This window comes from Oncorhynchus clarkii, chromosome 7, assembly GCF_045791955.1.
Source record: "Oncorhynchus clarkii lewisi isolate Uvic-CL-2024 chromosome 7, UVic_Ocla_1.0, whole genome shotgun sequence".
NCBI lineage: Eukaryota > Metazoa > Chordata > Actinopteri > Salmoniformes > Salmonidae > Oncorhynchus > Oncorhynchus clarkii.
In genome coordinates this window covers 7,410,806-7,424,699 of record NC_092153.1, presented here as the reverse complement: position 1 = coordinate 7,424,699, position 13,894 = coordinate 7,410,806, and the positions used below count along the sequence as shown (strand labels likewise).

Here is a 13,894-nt window from a genome sequence, read left to right as displayed (position 1 = left end):
CCTGACCTACTCATAAAGAGTAGGTCAGGACATTCTATCCTGGGGACAATCTGAGACGGTGTTAATGTGTTATATTCTTCATAAAAACCCTAAACTGAACGCTTCACGCATTGGCGAGTTTGTGGCAAGTGAGCTATACTTGATTTAACAGAATTTTGGACGTGTACCTAAACACAATGACACCAACACCACATTGTCCACATTATAGTAAATGTGAGATTGTCACACTCTGGGACAGTGTTCTCTCTCTTCAGTCTGCCACCTAGTGGCCATAGAAGAAACACACAATTTACTAGACTAATAATTTAGTCACATGGACACTCATCAGGTCACATGGTCCTTAAAAACTCTCATCCCTCATCAGGCCTCCTAAACATCCCCTTGATTCTATTGGCCAGAAATGATAATTCATGTTTTTTGTCATCTCTGAAAATCCCCAAAACATGGTGGTGTTGTTTCCTGGTGTTATTGTAGAGGGTTATTCTACCTCTTACCTCATATGGGTTGAGGACATAACATGTGAAGATACGTGTGTAAATGCTGTTTACTTGCTCTGGCAGGGCACGAAGACAGCTGTGCCGAAAACGGCAAAGTCTACAGCAACAACGAGATTTGGAACCCGGAGCCATGTAAGATCTGTGTGTGTGACCTGGGGACTATTACCTGTGAAGACATCCAATGTGAAGACCTAGCCTGTAAGGACACCAGCACCCCTGAGGGAGAATGTTGCCCTGTGTGTTCTGAGGCCACAGGAACCCAGGGCCAGCAGGCTACTACCTGGGATAATCTGCTACCAACGATCAAAACAGGTGACTACATTCTCACCACATTACATTGATCCATGTTTTACAGTTTCAAGTGCCCACTAAGAGAATTATTCCTCATGGTCATGATGGAATGGCGTTCGATTAATGGTGTTGTTACATTTCTTACAACATTCTAATTTCAGACTCACTACATCCTCTCAGTTCTCTCAGTATTTTCTAATAGGACCTATGTCTGATTCATATTCTGTTCTTCAATCTCCATGACTCAGTAGACGAGAAGAAGGATGAGACCTGCAGGGACAACGGGCAGGTGTACGCCCACAACGACATGTGGACCCCAGAGCCGTGCAGGGTGTGTGTGTGTGACAGTGGAACCACCATCTGTGAGGAGGTGCAGTGTGAGATGGTGGGGAACTGTGAGAAGGTGACCATCCCTGAGGGAGAGTGCTGCCCCGTGTGTGACAGCTTCTCCAGCGCTAACAGGAGGATAGGTGAGATATATATATGTATATATACATACATACATACATGCTTAAACATATATATGAATTATATGTTTAAAGGGCGGGGCTCACATGTCTACATCATTACCTCAGACGAACTGTGACTGCAAGGTGTTGCACGGAAACCCAAGTGTGAAACGTAGCGATTAAGTTTGGATTCCCTGGAGGTGTCTCACTGACTGATGATAAGAGGGGAAAACATACTAGATTTCATAGTGTTTCAACATATAACACAGTATCAAGTCATTGAAGATCACATGTCAAATTAAGGATGAAAGATCTACATTAATCTGATTTCTTCCTTTCCCTTCCTCAAAGAAATGATGGCGTTCAAGGTGAGTAATGATAAAAGATATTCTCAATCTTCGGTTTTCCGATTTTTACTTGGACACACCTTTTAATATTAGCCTGAGAGCCCGTCTGTTTGTGTTGTCACGCCAACTCCTTGTCACTCATTGTCATACACTGCTCAAAAAAATGTAGGGAACACTTAAACAACACAATGTAACTCTAAGTCAATCACACTTCTGTGAAATCAAACTGTCCACTTAGGAAGCAACATTGATTGACAATAAATGTCACATGCTGTTGTGCAAATGGAATAGACAACAAGTGAAAATTATAGGCAATTAGCAAGACACCCCCAATAAAGGAGTGGTTCTGCAGGTGGTGACCACAGACCACTTCTCAGTTCCTATGCTTCTGGCTGATGTTTTGGTCACTTTTGAATGCTGGCGGTGCTTTCACTCTAGTGGTAGCATGAGACGGAGTCTACAACCCACACAAGTGGCTCAGGTAGTGTAGCTCATCCAGGATGGCACATCAATGCGAGCTGTGGCAAGAAGGTTTGCTGTGTCTGTCAGTGTAGTGTCCAGAGCATGGAGACGCTACCAGGAGACAGGCCAGTACATCAGGAGACGTGGAGGAGGCCGTAGGAGGGCAACAACCCAGCAGCAGGACCGCTACCTCTGCCTTTGTACAAGGAGGAGCTAGAGGAGCACTGACAGAGCCCTGCAAAATGACCTCCAGCAGGCCACAAATGTGCATGTGTCTGCTCAAACGGTCAGAAACAGACTCCATGAGGGTGGTATGAGGGCCCGACGTCCACAGGTGGGGGTTGTGCTTACAGCCCAACACCGTGCAGGTGTTGCCAGAGAACACCAAGATTGGCAAGTTCGCCACTGGCGCCCTGTGCTCTTCACAGATGAAAGCAGGTTCACACTGAGCACATGTGACAGACGTGACAGTCTGGAGACGCCATGGAGAACGTTCTGCTGCCTGCAACATCCTCCAGCATGACCGGTTTGGCGGTGGGTCAGTCATGGTGTGGGGTGGCATTTCTTTGGGGGGCCGCACAGCCCTCAATGTGCTCGCCCAGAGGTAGCCTGACTGCCATTAGGTACCGAGATGAGATCCTCAGACCCCTTGTGAGACCATATGCTGGTTGCGGTTGGCCCTGGGTTCCTCCTAATGCCACCTCATGTGGCTGGAGTGTGTCAGCAGTTCCTGCAAGAGGAAGGCATTGATGCTATTGACTGGCCCGCCCGTTCCCCAGACCTGAATCCAATTGAGCACATCTGGGACATCATGTCTCGCTCCATTCACCAACACCACGTTGCACCACAGACTGTCCAGGTGTTGGCGGATGCTTTAGTCCAGGTCTGGGAGGAGATCCCTCAGGAGACCATCCGCCACCTCATCAGGAGCATGCCCAGGCGTTGTAGGGAGGTCATACAGGCACGTGGAGGCCACACACACTACTGAGCCTCATTTTGACTTGTTTTAAGGACATTACATCAAAGTTGGATCAGCCTGTAGTGTGGTTTTCCACTTTAATTTTGAGTGTGACTCCAAATCCAGACCCTCCATGGGTTGATAAATTTGATTTCCATTGATAATTTTTGTGATTTTGTTGTCAGCACATTCAACTATGTAAAGAAAAAAGTATTTAATAAGAATATTTCATTCATTCAGATCTAGGATGTGTTATTTTAGTGTTCCCTTTATTTTTTTGAGCAGTGTATTTGGCTTGACAATGAGCAATGGGGTTGGTAAGAGCACAAACAGATCTGGAACCAGGCTACCTGAATATCTGAGCTGATTGTCACATTGTTATGTGATGCATTTGATTTCCAGGGTCAGAAAGGCGAACCTGGTGATATCCCTTACGTAAGTCTGTGTTCATACTACTCGCATCTGTTAATTAACAATTCACGTGACTTTTGACACCTATTATGACAACTGTTATCAAAAACATCATACTGTCACTTTTATAAGTGTTTTTGTTTATTTTTTGTTTCCAGGTCGTGGGGCCAGTAGGTCAACCCGGACCAATGGTGAGCACTCTGTAGACATTATTATTTGACATGATTATGTTATAAGTTTCTCATACGGGTCATTGTTATGGCTGGAATTGAATCAATGGAACTGTACCAAAGACATCAAACACATGGATACAATGTGTTTGACTCCATTCCATTGATTCTATTCCAACCATTACAATGAGCCCGTCCTCTTATAGCTCCTCCCACCAGCCTCCTCTGGTATACTGTATAGAAGTTTGGCTGGCCACTCCCCTCCTAATTTTCAGTCAGATTCCCTTTACCACACTAGATGGTACTATAGAGTGTCAGTATTGAGGGTTAGCTGATGCTACTACTGCGGTCTCTGTCCACAGCTACAGTGGGAAGACACTACTGCTAGTGTAAAATATAATGTGAAGTGATCATGTTTTCTTGTTATCTGTGTCAATGTTTCAGGGTCCTCCCGGGGCTCAGGGGAACAGAGGATACACTGGTTTCAAGGGCAGAAAAGTATGTCTAACACCATGACATTTACATCTAGAGAAGCGTCTTACAATACTGCGATTCAATGTGACCGAGGACTAACAAACTATCCTGAGATAACTCACTGCTCTTCAGTACCTTCATGTGTTGAATCTGGTAGACATGTCGAATCATCTCTGTAGTAGTGACGTTCAATACTGTCACTCATGTGTTTGCATATGTTTCCTAAAAATCCAGGGTTTGCAGGGCCCAGCTGGCATCGACGGGGAACCAGGAGTTCCAGGGAACCCTGGTGAGCCAGGATCCCCCGGCCAGCCCTCACACCCTGGGGTGAGTTTGTCTGTCTGTCTCCCCAGCCCGACTCTTCACTGGTGCAGTCTGTAACCTTCATTTCTGGTCAAAAGTGATTTCCCTCCCTACACTTGTTAGTAAACTGACTGAGAGGGTTGGTTTTGGAAAAAATACAGCCATTTTGTATTTTGTTTAGCTTTTTGGACGAATGTGCTTGCTGTACCTGAAATCATTTTCACCCCAAAACGTCAAGTAAGTAACATGAAGAGACTTGGGGGCTTGTAGGGATAGCTCAGAGCTTCCAAACCTTTTCTATCCCTCTTCTCATTGTACCTGTCCAGTTGAGGGGGGAGACACTGCACCTATTCTCTTCATACGGAGTCTGTGGTCACCAGTGAAGAACTTCCACACCGTGGTGATAATGAATGAATGACCGTCCTCCTCTCCCCCCCAGGGTCAGCTGGTCTCTCAAATGGCAGCAGGCTTCGGTGAGAAATCAGCTGGGATGATGGGAATGATATCTGGCAACAGGGTGAGCTACTATTAAATCACCTGGGATGATGGGGAGGATATCTGGCAACAGGGTGAGCTACTATTAAATCACCTGGGATGATGGGGAGGATATCTGGCAACAGGGTGAGTTACTATTAAATCTGCTGTCCTCTACAAAAAAGTCCCAAACAAACCTCATTGCATGGTAGTCCTTGCTAGGTGTGTGTGTCCATGGGCAGTAGATTGTAAACAAGGAAAGACATACTGTAGAGTTTTTACCACAGGAGGCTGGTGTTACCTTAATTTGGTAGGACAGGCTCGTGTTGATGGCTGGAGCGGAATTAGTTTCACGGTTTCCATGGTTTCCATGTGTTTCGTGTGTTTGATGCCATTGAATTTGCTCCGTTCGAGACAATATTATGAGCCGTCCTCCCCTCAGCTGCATCCTGTCTAATACATTGTCTTTGGCGGGCTTGATTGAATGACAGTTCCTTTAGGTTTGTGCCTATGTTACTCATTACTCTGTCTCTGTATTTATTTATTTATTTTATGAATCTGTTATTTTACCAGGTAAGTTGACTGAGAACACATTCTCATTTGCAGCAACGACCTGGGGAATAGTTACAGGGGAGAGGAAGGGGAGGAATGAGCCAATTGTAAACTGGGAATTATTAGGTGACCGTGATGGTTTGATGGCCAGATTGGGAATTTAGCCAGGACACCAGGGTTAACACCCCTGTATGTTGTCTCCATGTATATTTTAGGGTGAGGCAGGACCAAGAGGGCCTCCTGGACAGTCCGGTCAACCAGTAAGTCAAAGATGGCTGACTATATCTACCTTTCAGACATCAATTCTTAATGGAGATCATTTCTGTAAGTAAACAGACAGATATGTGATCATTTCCTTTTCCTCCCTGTCTCGTAGGGCTCTACAGGGGGGCAGGGGGCCCCAGGAGACGTTGGAGACCCCGGATCCATGGTAAGAACCATGCATAATCTCTGCATCAGTCATCGCTCTGATGCTTTTTTGACTGGGTTTGAATCCTGGTCACCTACATACTTGAAGACTGTTAGCCCATTGAGCTAAAGCCTAGGCATTAGCACAGGGAGCTAACTCAACAAAAAAAGGGCCTAAGCCCTTTATGTGGGCATAATATAGAGTTAAACAGTTTGTGATCGCATTAAACAGTTTGTGATCGCATTCAAATGTAAGCAAGGTGAGAAATGATCTGTTTGGGCTTCTTGATGTCAATTTGTAGTCTACAAATGATTTGTAATTATGTTCCTGAACATCCGCTCAATAAAAAATCATACCGCGGCTGAGTCAACTGACTCTCAGGGAGCTAACACAAGTCTTCAGTTCTCAGGCAAAGTTATCATCATCACACCAGCTTCGATCACTGAACTACCTCCGCTACCAATCACACACTGTCTTGAGGTGTTACACCAAGATCTACCAATCACACACTGTCTTGAGGTGTTACACCAAGATCTACCAATCACACACTGTCTTGAGGTGTTACACCAAGATCTACCAATCACACACTGTCTTGATGTATTACACCAAGATCTACCAATCACACACTGTCTTGCGGTGATCTACCAATCACAGTCTGTCTTGAGGTGTTTACACCAGAGCTATATGTTGTATTGACTGTGTGTGATTGGACATGTTTTTATACAGGGTGGCTTTGGTCACAGAGGACCTGAGGGCCCACCAGGAAAACCAGGACCAGATGTAAGTACTCTACACTCCAACAGACATCGGCCGTGTCCCTATTCCCTATATAGTGCAATACTTTTGACCAGGACCCATAGGGCCAGTGGTGAGGAACAACCCGCATTAGATATGACGTCTTCTGAGTATGAATGAGCCTAGTATGTTGATATTGGTTGCTTTCTGCATATGTTCCTTCATAGTATGTAGTAAGATTAGTGCAGAGTTTTTCCTAGCCACCGTGCTTCTACGTCTGCATTGCTTGCAGTTTGGGGTATTAAGCTGGGTTTCTGTACAGCACTGTGATATCTGCTGATGGAAAGAGCTTTATAAATACATTTGAATGATAGGCGCCGGTTGTGTCTAACTCTGCCCTAACATGCCATGTTGTGTCATTAACTCGTTTAATAACTTTTATCGGAGATGGTAGAATGCCAAGTTAAACCTCTTGGCTATTAGAGAATCACGAAACTACCTAACACACCTTTGTTCGGGATTATACAACGGGTGGTAATGCCTTTGAAGCTGGTGTTTGTGTTACGGTTTTCTTGCGGTGAAGGAGAGGCGGACCAAAATGCAGCGTGGTTACTTTGATTCATGGTTCTTTAATAAAGAAACTACACATGAACAAACTAACAAAACGTGCCGTGAAAACCTAAACAGCCTATCTGGTGCAAACAAACACAGAGACAGGAACATTCACCCACGAAACACTCAAAGAATATGGCTGCCTAAATATGGTTCCCAATCAGAGACAACGATAAACACCTGCCTCTGATTGAGAACCACTTCAGGCAACCATAGAATTTTCTAGATAACCCCACTATACCACAATCCCAATACCTACAAAACCCCAAGACAAAACACACCACATAAATAACCCATGTCACACCCAGGCCTGACCAAAATAATAAAGAAAACACAAAATACTAAGACCAGGGCGTGACAGTTTGGAGGATATATTGGCTTGGTTCGAAGGCCCGAGAAGAACCATGGCAACATGTCCTCCAAACACCAGTTTCTCGGGCATGTCACTTAAGCGAACCCAACATGGAGACTCAGATTTTATTTTTTAACCTTTGTTCTACATCAAACTTTACTGCAGTGAACATTTAGGCTTACACACCTATCCAGAATCAGTTTCACATTATGTTGGACTGCTGTTTGTTTACCTTTCTGAAGTGCGGTTCATCTGTTGAACCCATACAAAAAAAGATTGCAGTCAGAGTACAGTATAACTGCAGTACACTGTAATATACACTGTACACTGTCCTACAATCTAAGCTAGATGCCCTCAATCTGTCACGACTTCCACCGAAGTCGGTCCCTCTCCTTGTTCGGGCGGCGTTCGGCGGTCGACGTCACCGGTCTTCTAGCCATCGCCGATCCACCTTTCATTTTCCATTTGTTGTGTCTTGTCTTCTCACACACCTGGTTTCAACTCCATCATTACATGTTGTGTATTTAACACTCTGTTCCCCCCATGTCCTTGTCCGGAATTGTTTATTGTAGTGCTTGTGCACGTTATGCTGGTGTGTAACTGGTTTTGTTTTACCCATTGATTTATTGTTCTGTTTACGGTGGTTTTGTTTATTAAACTGTGCCGTGGGAAATCAGTTTTTACTCTCCTGCGACTGACTGCTCTGCCGCCAGTACGCACCCCTTACACAATCTCTGCCATTGTTGCAACCTATATTACCAGTCTGTCGGGGTCACCCCCCTCTTCAAAGGGGGGGACACTCTAGACCCAAACTGTTATAGACCTATATCCATCCTGCCCTGCCTCTCTAAAGTCTTCCAAAGCCAAGTTAATAAACAGATCACTGACCATTTCCAATCCCACCGTACCTTCTCTGCTGTGCAATCCAGTTTCCGAGCTGGTCACAGGTGCACCTCAGCCACGCTCAAGGTACTAAATAATATCATAACCGCCATCGATAAAATACAGTACTGTGCAGCCGTCTTCATCGACCTGGCCAAGGCTTTCGACTCTGTCAATAACCACATTCTTATCGGCAGACTCAATAGCCTTGGTTTTTCAAATGACTGCCTTGCCTGGTTTACCAACTACTTCACAGACAAGAGTTCAGTGTGTCAAATCGGAGTGCCTGTTGTCCGGACCTCTGGCAGTCTCTATGGGGGTACCACAGGGTTCAATTCTCGCCCGACTAGCATCACTACCCTGGACGGTTCTGACCTAGAATATGTGGGCAACTACAAATACCTAGATGTCTGGCTACACTGTAAACTCTCCTTCCAGACTCATATCAAACATCTCCAATCCAAAATCAAATCTAAAATCAGATTTTTTTTCACAGCAAAGCCTCCTTCACTCACGCCACCAAACTTACCCTAGTAAAACTGACTATCCTACCGATCCTCTACTTCGGCGACGTGATCTACAAAATAGCTTCCAATACTCGACTCGGCAAACTGGATGTAGTCTATCACAGTGCCATCTGTTTTGTTTCCAAAGCGCCTTATACCACCCACCACTGCTACCTGTATTCTCTAGTCGGCTGGCCCTCTCTACATATTTGTGGCAAGACCACTGGCTCCAGGTCATCTATAAGTCTATGCTAGGTAAAGCTCTGCCTTATCTCAGTTCACTGGTCACGATAACAACACCCACCCGTAGCACACGTTCCAGCAGGTATATCTCACTGATCATCCCCAAAGCCATCACCTCCTTTGGCCGCTTTTCCTTCCAGTTCTCTGCTGCCAGTGACTGGAACGAATTGCAAAAATCGTTGAAGCTGGAAATGTAAATTTCCCTCACTAACTTTAAACATCAGCTATCTGAGCAGCTAACCGATTACTGCAGCTGTACATAGTCCATCTGTAAATAGCCCACCCAATCTACCTACCTCATCCCCATTATGTTTTTATTAACTTTTCTGCTCTTTTGCACACCATTATCACTACTTGCACATCAGCATCTGCTCATTTATCACTCCAGCGTTAATCTGCTAAATTGTAATTACTTCGCTGCTATGACCTATTAATTGCCATACCTCCTCACAACATTTGCACACACTGTATATAGACTTTCTTTTTTTCTATTGTGTTATTGACTGTACGCTTGTTTATTCCATGTGTAACTCTGTGTTGTTGTTTGTGTCGCACTGCTTTGCTTTATCTTGGCCAGGTTGCAGTTGTAAATGGGAACTTATTCTCAACTAGCTTACCTGGTTAAATAAAGATGAAATCAAATAAAATAAATGTAAAAAAATATATATATACTGTATATAACTGTAGTTAGAATGCAGTATAACGGTAGTGGGCTGCAAATACTGCATCCAAAATAAATAAATACATTTACTGCAGTAATTTTGCAGTGTAACTGCAGTTACAGTGCAGTATAACTGCAGTTATTCTGCAATCACTGCATCCAAAATACCACAGTTGACTGCAGTTACTTCACTTTTACTGCAGTTTCAAAACCGCAATTTTTTTGTTGTAAGGGAAATGCTGTTTGTCTATATCTGAGAGAGTGAAAATTACAACTATTTGTTACCTACCTGTACTGTAATGTCTTCTAGCAGCTGAGAATGCTATGTGAACGTGATGTTTTCCCTTCACAGGGAGAATCTGGCCCAACCGGAATAGATGGAGATAAAGGAGCCGCTGGATCTGCCGTAAGTAACAAACTGTCTTTCAACTGAAACCAACTATCTGTCAGCCAACTAATTATCTGCATGAAATATCTTTCTCAGTCACTGCAGATAAAATGAGTGTTGAAAGGCAAAGGCATTTGCAAAAACACAATTAATTACACACTTCTTTTATGATAGACATTTCAAGAGTTTAATTATACCACTTATAACAATTCCATATGATTAGAGTGAGTTGTAAGACTGTAGATGGATGTGCTTTATTTTCCCATCCACTCCCATCCAACTGTACTTAGTTAAGAAAGCAGGTACCATTGCCTTCAGCCTAAACTTGAATAGTCTTCATTTTGTGAGTAAAACCAATGAACAATAGTCCACAATTAGAATAGACTGTTGTTTTAATGGGGCCACTGTATGTACTTATAAATGTGAAAGTAAAACAGTTATTAAATGTGGTGATTTCCAGGGTGCCAGAGGTTTCCCAGGACTGCCAGGTCACCCTGGACTGAAAGGCCTTAAGGTTAGCAGCAGCACATGGATGATCACAATGCTCATATCTATGTACTGTAGTTTGAAACATGGCTGCATGTACATTTTTTTAAATAGGTAACTTGGCACTGTGCTGTTATGAACTTCTGTGAGATTCGTTAGAGCCTAGAACAGACCTGATCAGAACTAATGAGCTAATGTCTCATCAACAGGGTCATGCAGGTCTTCTAGGAGCGAGAGGTCAATCTGGTGCTGCTGGGTCAAAGGTAAACTCCCCATCATGCATATCTTTATATTTGTGCTGCTTCGCAAGGTTACTATCTAAAAATGATCTGTTTCTGTTTGAAATTGCTGCACATATCGTGACTCTCTCTCTGTGTTATTTTACAGGGCCCATCAGGTACTCCAGGTGGAATGGGGCCCCCTGGTCCTGCGGTAGGTCATAATCAATGAGTTAATTGCTAATAAATTATTATATGATTGTAATACCTGTTACTCACACACACCAATAGCTGTAAATACGCCGATATGTGTCCAGTCTGTTAGTGAAGAGTGTAATATTATGTCAAACATGATACTGTATATTTTAGGGTCCAGCAGGAATGCAAGGGGAGAGAGGAAGGAGTGGGCCAACTGGACCTGTGGTAAGAGAGATATGACTACCTCTGACCTCTGACCTATAACTCTACATTACACAGCTCCATCTCTTCAATCCATTGATTTCCCACCTGAATTAAATTGATCTGAGGTCAATTCTTATTCAACATGTGGCATGAGGCATCATTGGTTTATATGTAGGTTCAAAATGTTTTGATTTGGCTTATCAGTGACACATGTTGTAGCCTTTGTTTTTATTGTTTATTTAATACAGGCGAGTCAATTAAGAAGAAATGATTATTTACAATGACATCCTGGCTTACAATGACAGCCTATGCTGCCACTGTCCTCCTATGGTGATGTGCATTGATGATGAGATGATAGAGGTGAATTTGTCAAATCTTCTTTCAGTTGTGCATCTCTCTCCATACAGGGGAAACGTGGTGAATCTGGACATATTGGGAAAGCAGGACCACAGGTAGGACCTCTAACATCCAACAAAACATCACCCTTCATATCAAATGATTATCATACACAAATCAGTATTACAAATGCAATATAACAAATAATTTTCCTGAAAGCCAGTATAAAAGTGTTATACATTTACAAATCAGTATTACAAATGCAACATAACAAAGTATTTTCCTGAAAGCCAGTATAAAAGTGTTATACATTTACAAATCAGCAGTGATGTCAACTGGGAAAAAGTGATGTTTCCAGTACTAACCAACACCAGATGTGTCCAAAATGGCTCCCTATTTCCTATATAGTTTCTATATAGTGAAGGGAATAAGGGGCCATTTTGGATACAGCCCCAGGTGTGAATGACACGCCTTCTGTACCAACCAACCATCCTGGATGTGATGTGATTCTAGGGTCCTATGGGGATCACTGGAGCTCTAGGATTCCCAGGTAGTCCAGGTATAAAGGTGAGTACCGTTCATTCTTTAATATACTTTGATGGAGCACAGTCCTCTTCTTCACACCAGCCATGTACTAAATATTTGTTACTCAAACGTATAACCCAGTCCTTCCCCCTCAGAATTACATTTCATTCTAAACAGGCCCATTCGGATTACTCTATTCCGATAAAGATGTTTATATGAAGGTGCTTTTACGAGGGTGTTTTATTCATTATGAGCTATGAATCTGTTCAACAACGGTTGATTAGAGTGCATGTAAACACACTCTGACTGTGACACTGTTGTCTCCAGGGGCAACCAGGGCCCCCAGGAGCACGAGGGACAGGGGGCCAGCAAGGACCAAGAGGGGAGGCCGGACGCGTGGGATTGGCTGGAGCTACGGGAATTCAGGTGTTTGGCTAATTCATGATGCTAATAATTTCTACACCTACGACATCTGTACTATCAACAACTCACCACTTCAAGGGTGTAGACTGATTCACTGAAAATGTAGCCGAATCTGCATTCTGATTGGAACGTCCATTGAAAGAAAATTCCATTGTAAATTCCAATGACATGACAAATGACTGTAAATGTTAAAGTATTTTATGCTCAACTGACTTGTCGAGTTAAATTAAGTTGAAATAAATGACTTAAAAAAAAACATGTTGATTTCTGTAGGGTCCAACAGGAACAGAGGGTGCTGCTGGAACCAAAGGACCATCCGTATGTATAACTTCCTCCATTTCATCTGTCCTTGTTCCTCTCCTTGTTCATCTCCTTGTTCAGCTACTCCCTTCTTCTCCCTTCAATCTAATGTATTTCTCACCTTCCAATATTCCAAATATTAATATCTGATTATGTATTACTCATTATTATGTATTATGTAAAATCCTTGAAAGTATGTAATAGAGTGTTGGCCCCCGTATGCTGTCTGGACAGTAGACTACAGCTTGTCTTGTTAGAATGGGCCCTGGCACAGAGTCACAGAGACAGAAGAGAAGAGGACGGAACCTAGCTGTCCTCCGGCTACACCATGGTGCTACCATACAGTCTGTCCTGTTAGAATGGGCCCTGGTACAGAGTCAGAGAGACAGTAGACTGCAGTCTGTCCTGTTAGAATGGGCCCTGGTACAGAGTCACAGAGACAGAAGACGACAGTCTGTCCTGTTAGAATTGGCCCTGGTACAGAGTCACAGAGACAGTAGACTGCAGTCTGTCCTGTTAGAATAGGCCCTGGTACAGAGTCAGAGAGACAGTAGACTGCAGTCTGTCCTGTTAGAATGGGCCCTGGTACAGAGTCACAGAGACAGAAGACTGCAGTCTGTCCTGTTAGAATAGGCCCTGGTACAGAGTCAGAGAGACAGTAGACTGCAGTCTGTCCTGTTAGAATGGGCCCTGGTACAGAGTCACAGAGACAGTAGACTACAGTCTGTCCTGTTAGAATGGGCCCTGGTACAGAGTCAGAGACAGTAGACTACAGTCTGTCCTGTTAGAATGGGCCCTGGCACAGAGTCACAGAGACAGAACACAGGTTTAGGTATAATGATGTGTTTTCTACCCCAGGGAGCTCCAGGTGTCCAGGGTCTGACTGGACTGCTTGGCCCCGCGGGGCCCCCCGGACCACAGGGAACCACTGGACTGCCCGGGCCTAAGGGCCAACTGGTAGGAGATTTGTTGTTTAATTTTGACCACTCATTTCATTGTTTGGATCAAGAATGGTTGTCAGGTCCCCT

At 43.9% G+C, this 13,894-nt stretch overlaps 1 protein-coding gene across 1 annotated transcript in view; it reads left to right on the top strand.

The window, feature by feature from the left end:
• The first annotated feature begins 892 nt into the window (after window positions 1-892).
• The window catches only part of LOC139413991 (collagen alpha-2(V) chain-like), a 30,117-nt gene continuing 17,115 nt past the window's right edge, over window positions 893-13,894 (top strand). The window contains exons 1-21 of the mRNA XM_071161876.1: window positions 893-902; window positions 1,037-1,258; window positions 1,589-1,605; window positions 3,407-3,439; window positions 3,574-3,606; window positions 4,030-4,083; window positions 4,294-4,386; window positions 4,802-4,879; window positions 5,604-5,648; window positions 5,765-5,818; window positions 6,524-6,577; window positions 10,141-10,194; window positions 10,637-10,690; window positions 10,872-10,925; window positions 11,050-11,094; window positions 11,250-11,303; window positions 11,690-11,734; window positions 12,132-12,185; window positions 12,471-12,569; window positions 12,840-12,884; window positions 13,725-13,823. Of these exons, the coding sequence (XP_071017977.1) occupies window positions 893-902; window positions 1,037-1,258; window positions 1,589-1,605; window positions 3,407-3,439; window positions 3,574-3,606; window positions 4,030-4,083; window positions 4,294-4,386; window positions 4,802-4,879; window positions 5,604-5,648; window positions 5,765-5,818; window positions 6,524-6,577; window positions 10,141-10,194; window positions 10,637-10,690; window positions 10,872-10,925; window positions 11,050-11,094; window positions 11,250-11,303; window positions 11,690-11,734; window positions 12,132-12,185; window positions 12,471-12,569; window positions 12,840-12,884; window positions 13,725-13,823 (1,296 nt within the window). The remainder of the gene's footprint in view (window positions 903-1,036; window positions 1,259-1,588; window positions 1,606-3,406; window positions 3,440-3,573; window positions 3,607-4,029; window positions 4,084-4,293; window positions 4,387-4,801; window positions 4,880-5,603; window positions 5,649-5,764; window positions 5,819-6,523; window positions 6,578-10,140; window positions 10,195-10,636; window positions 10,691-10,871; window positions 10,926-11,049; window positions 11,095-11,249; window positions 11,304-11,689; window positions 11,735-12,131; window positions 12,186-12,470; window positions 12,570-12,839; window positions 12,885-13,724; window positions 13,824-13,894) is intronic.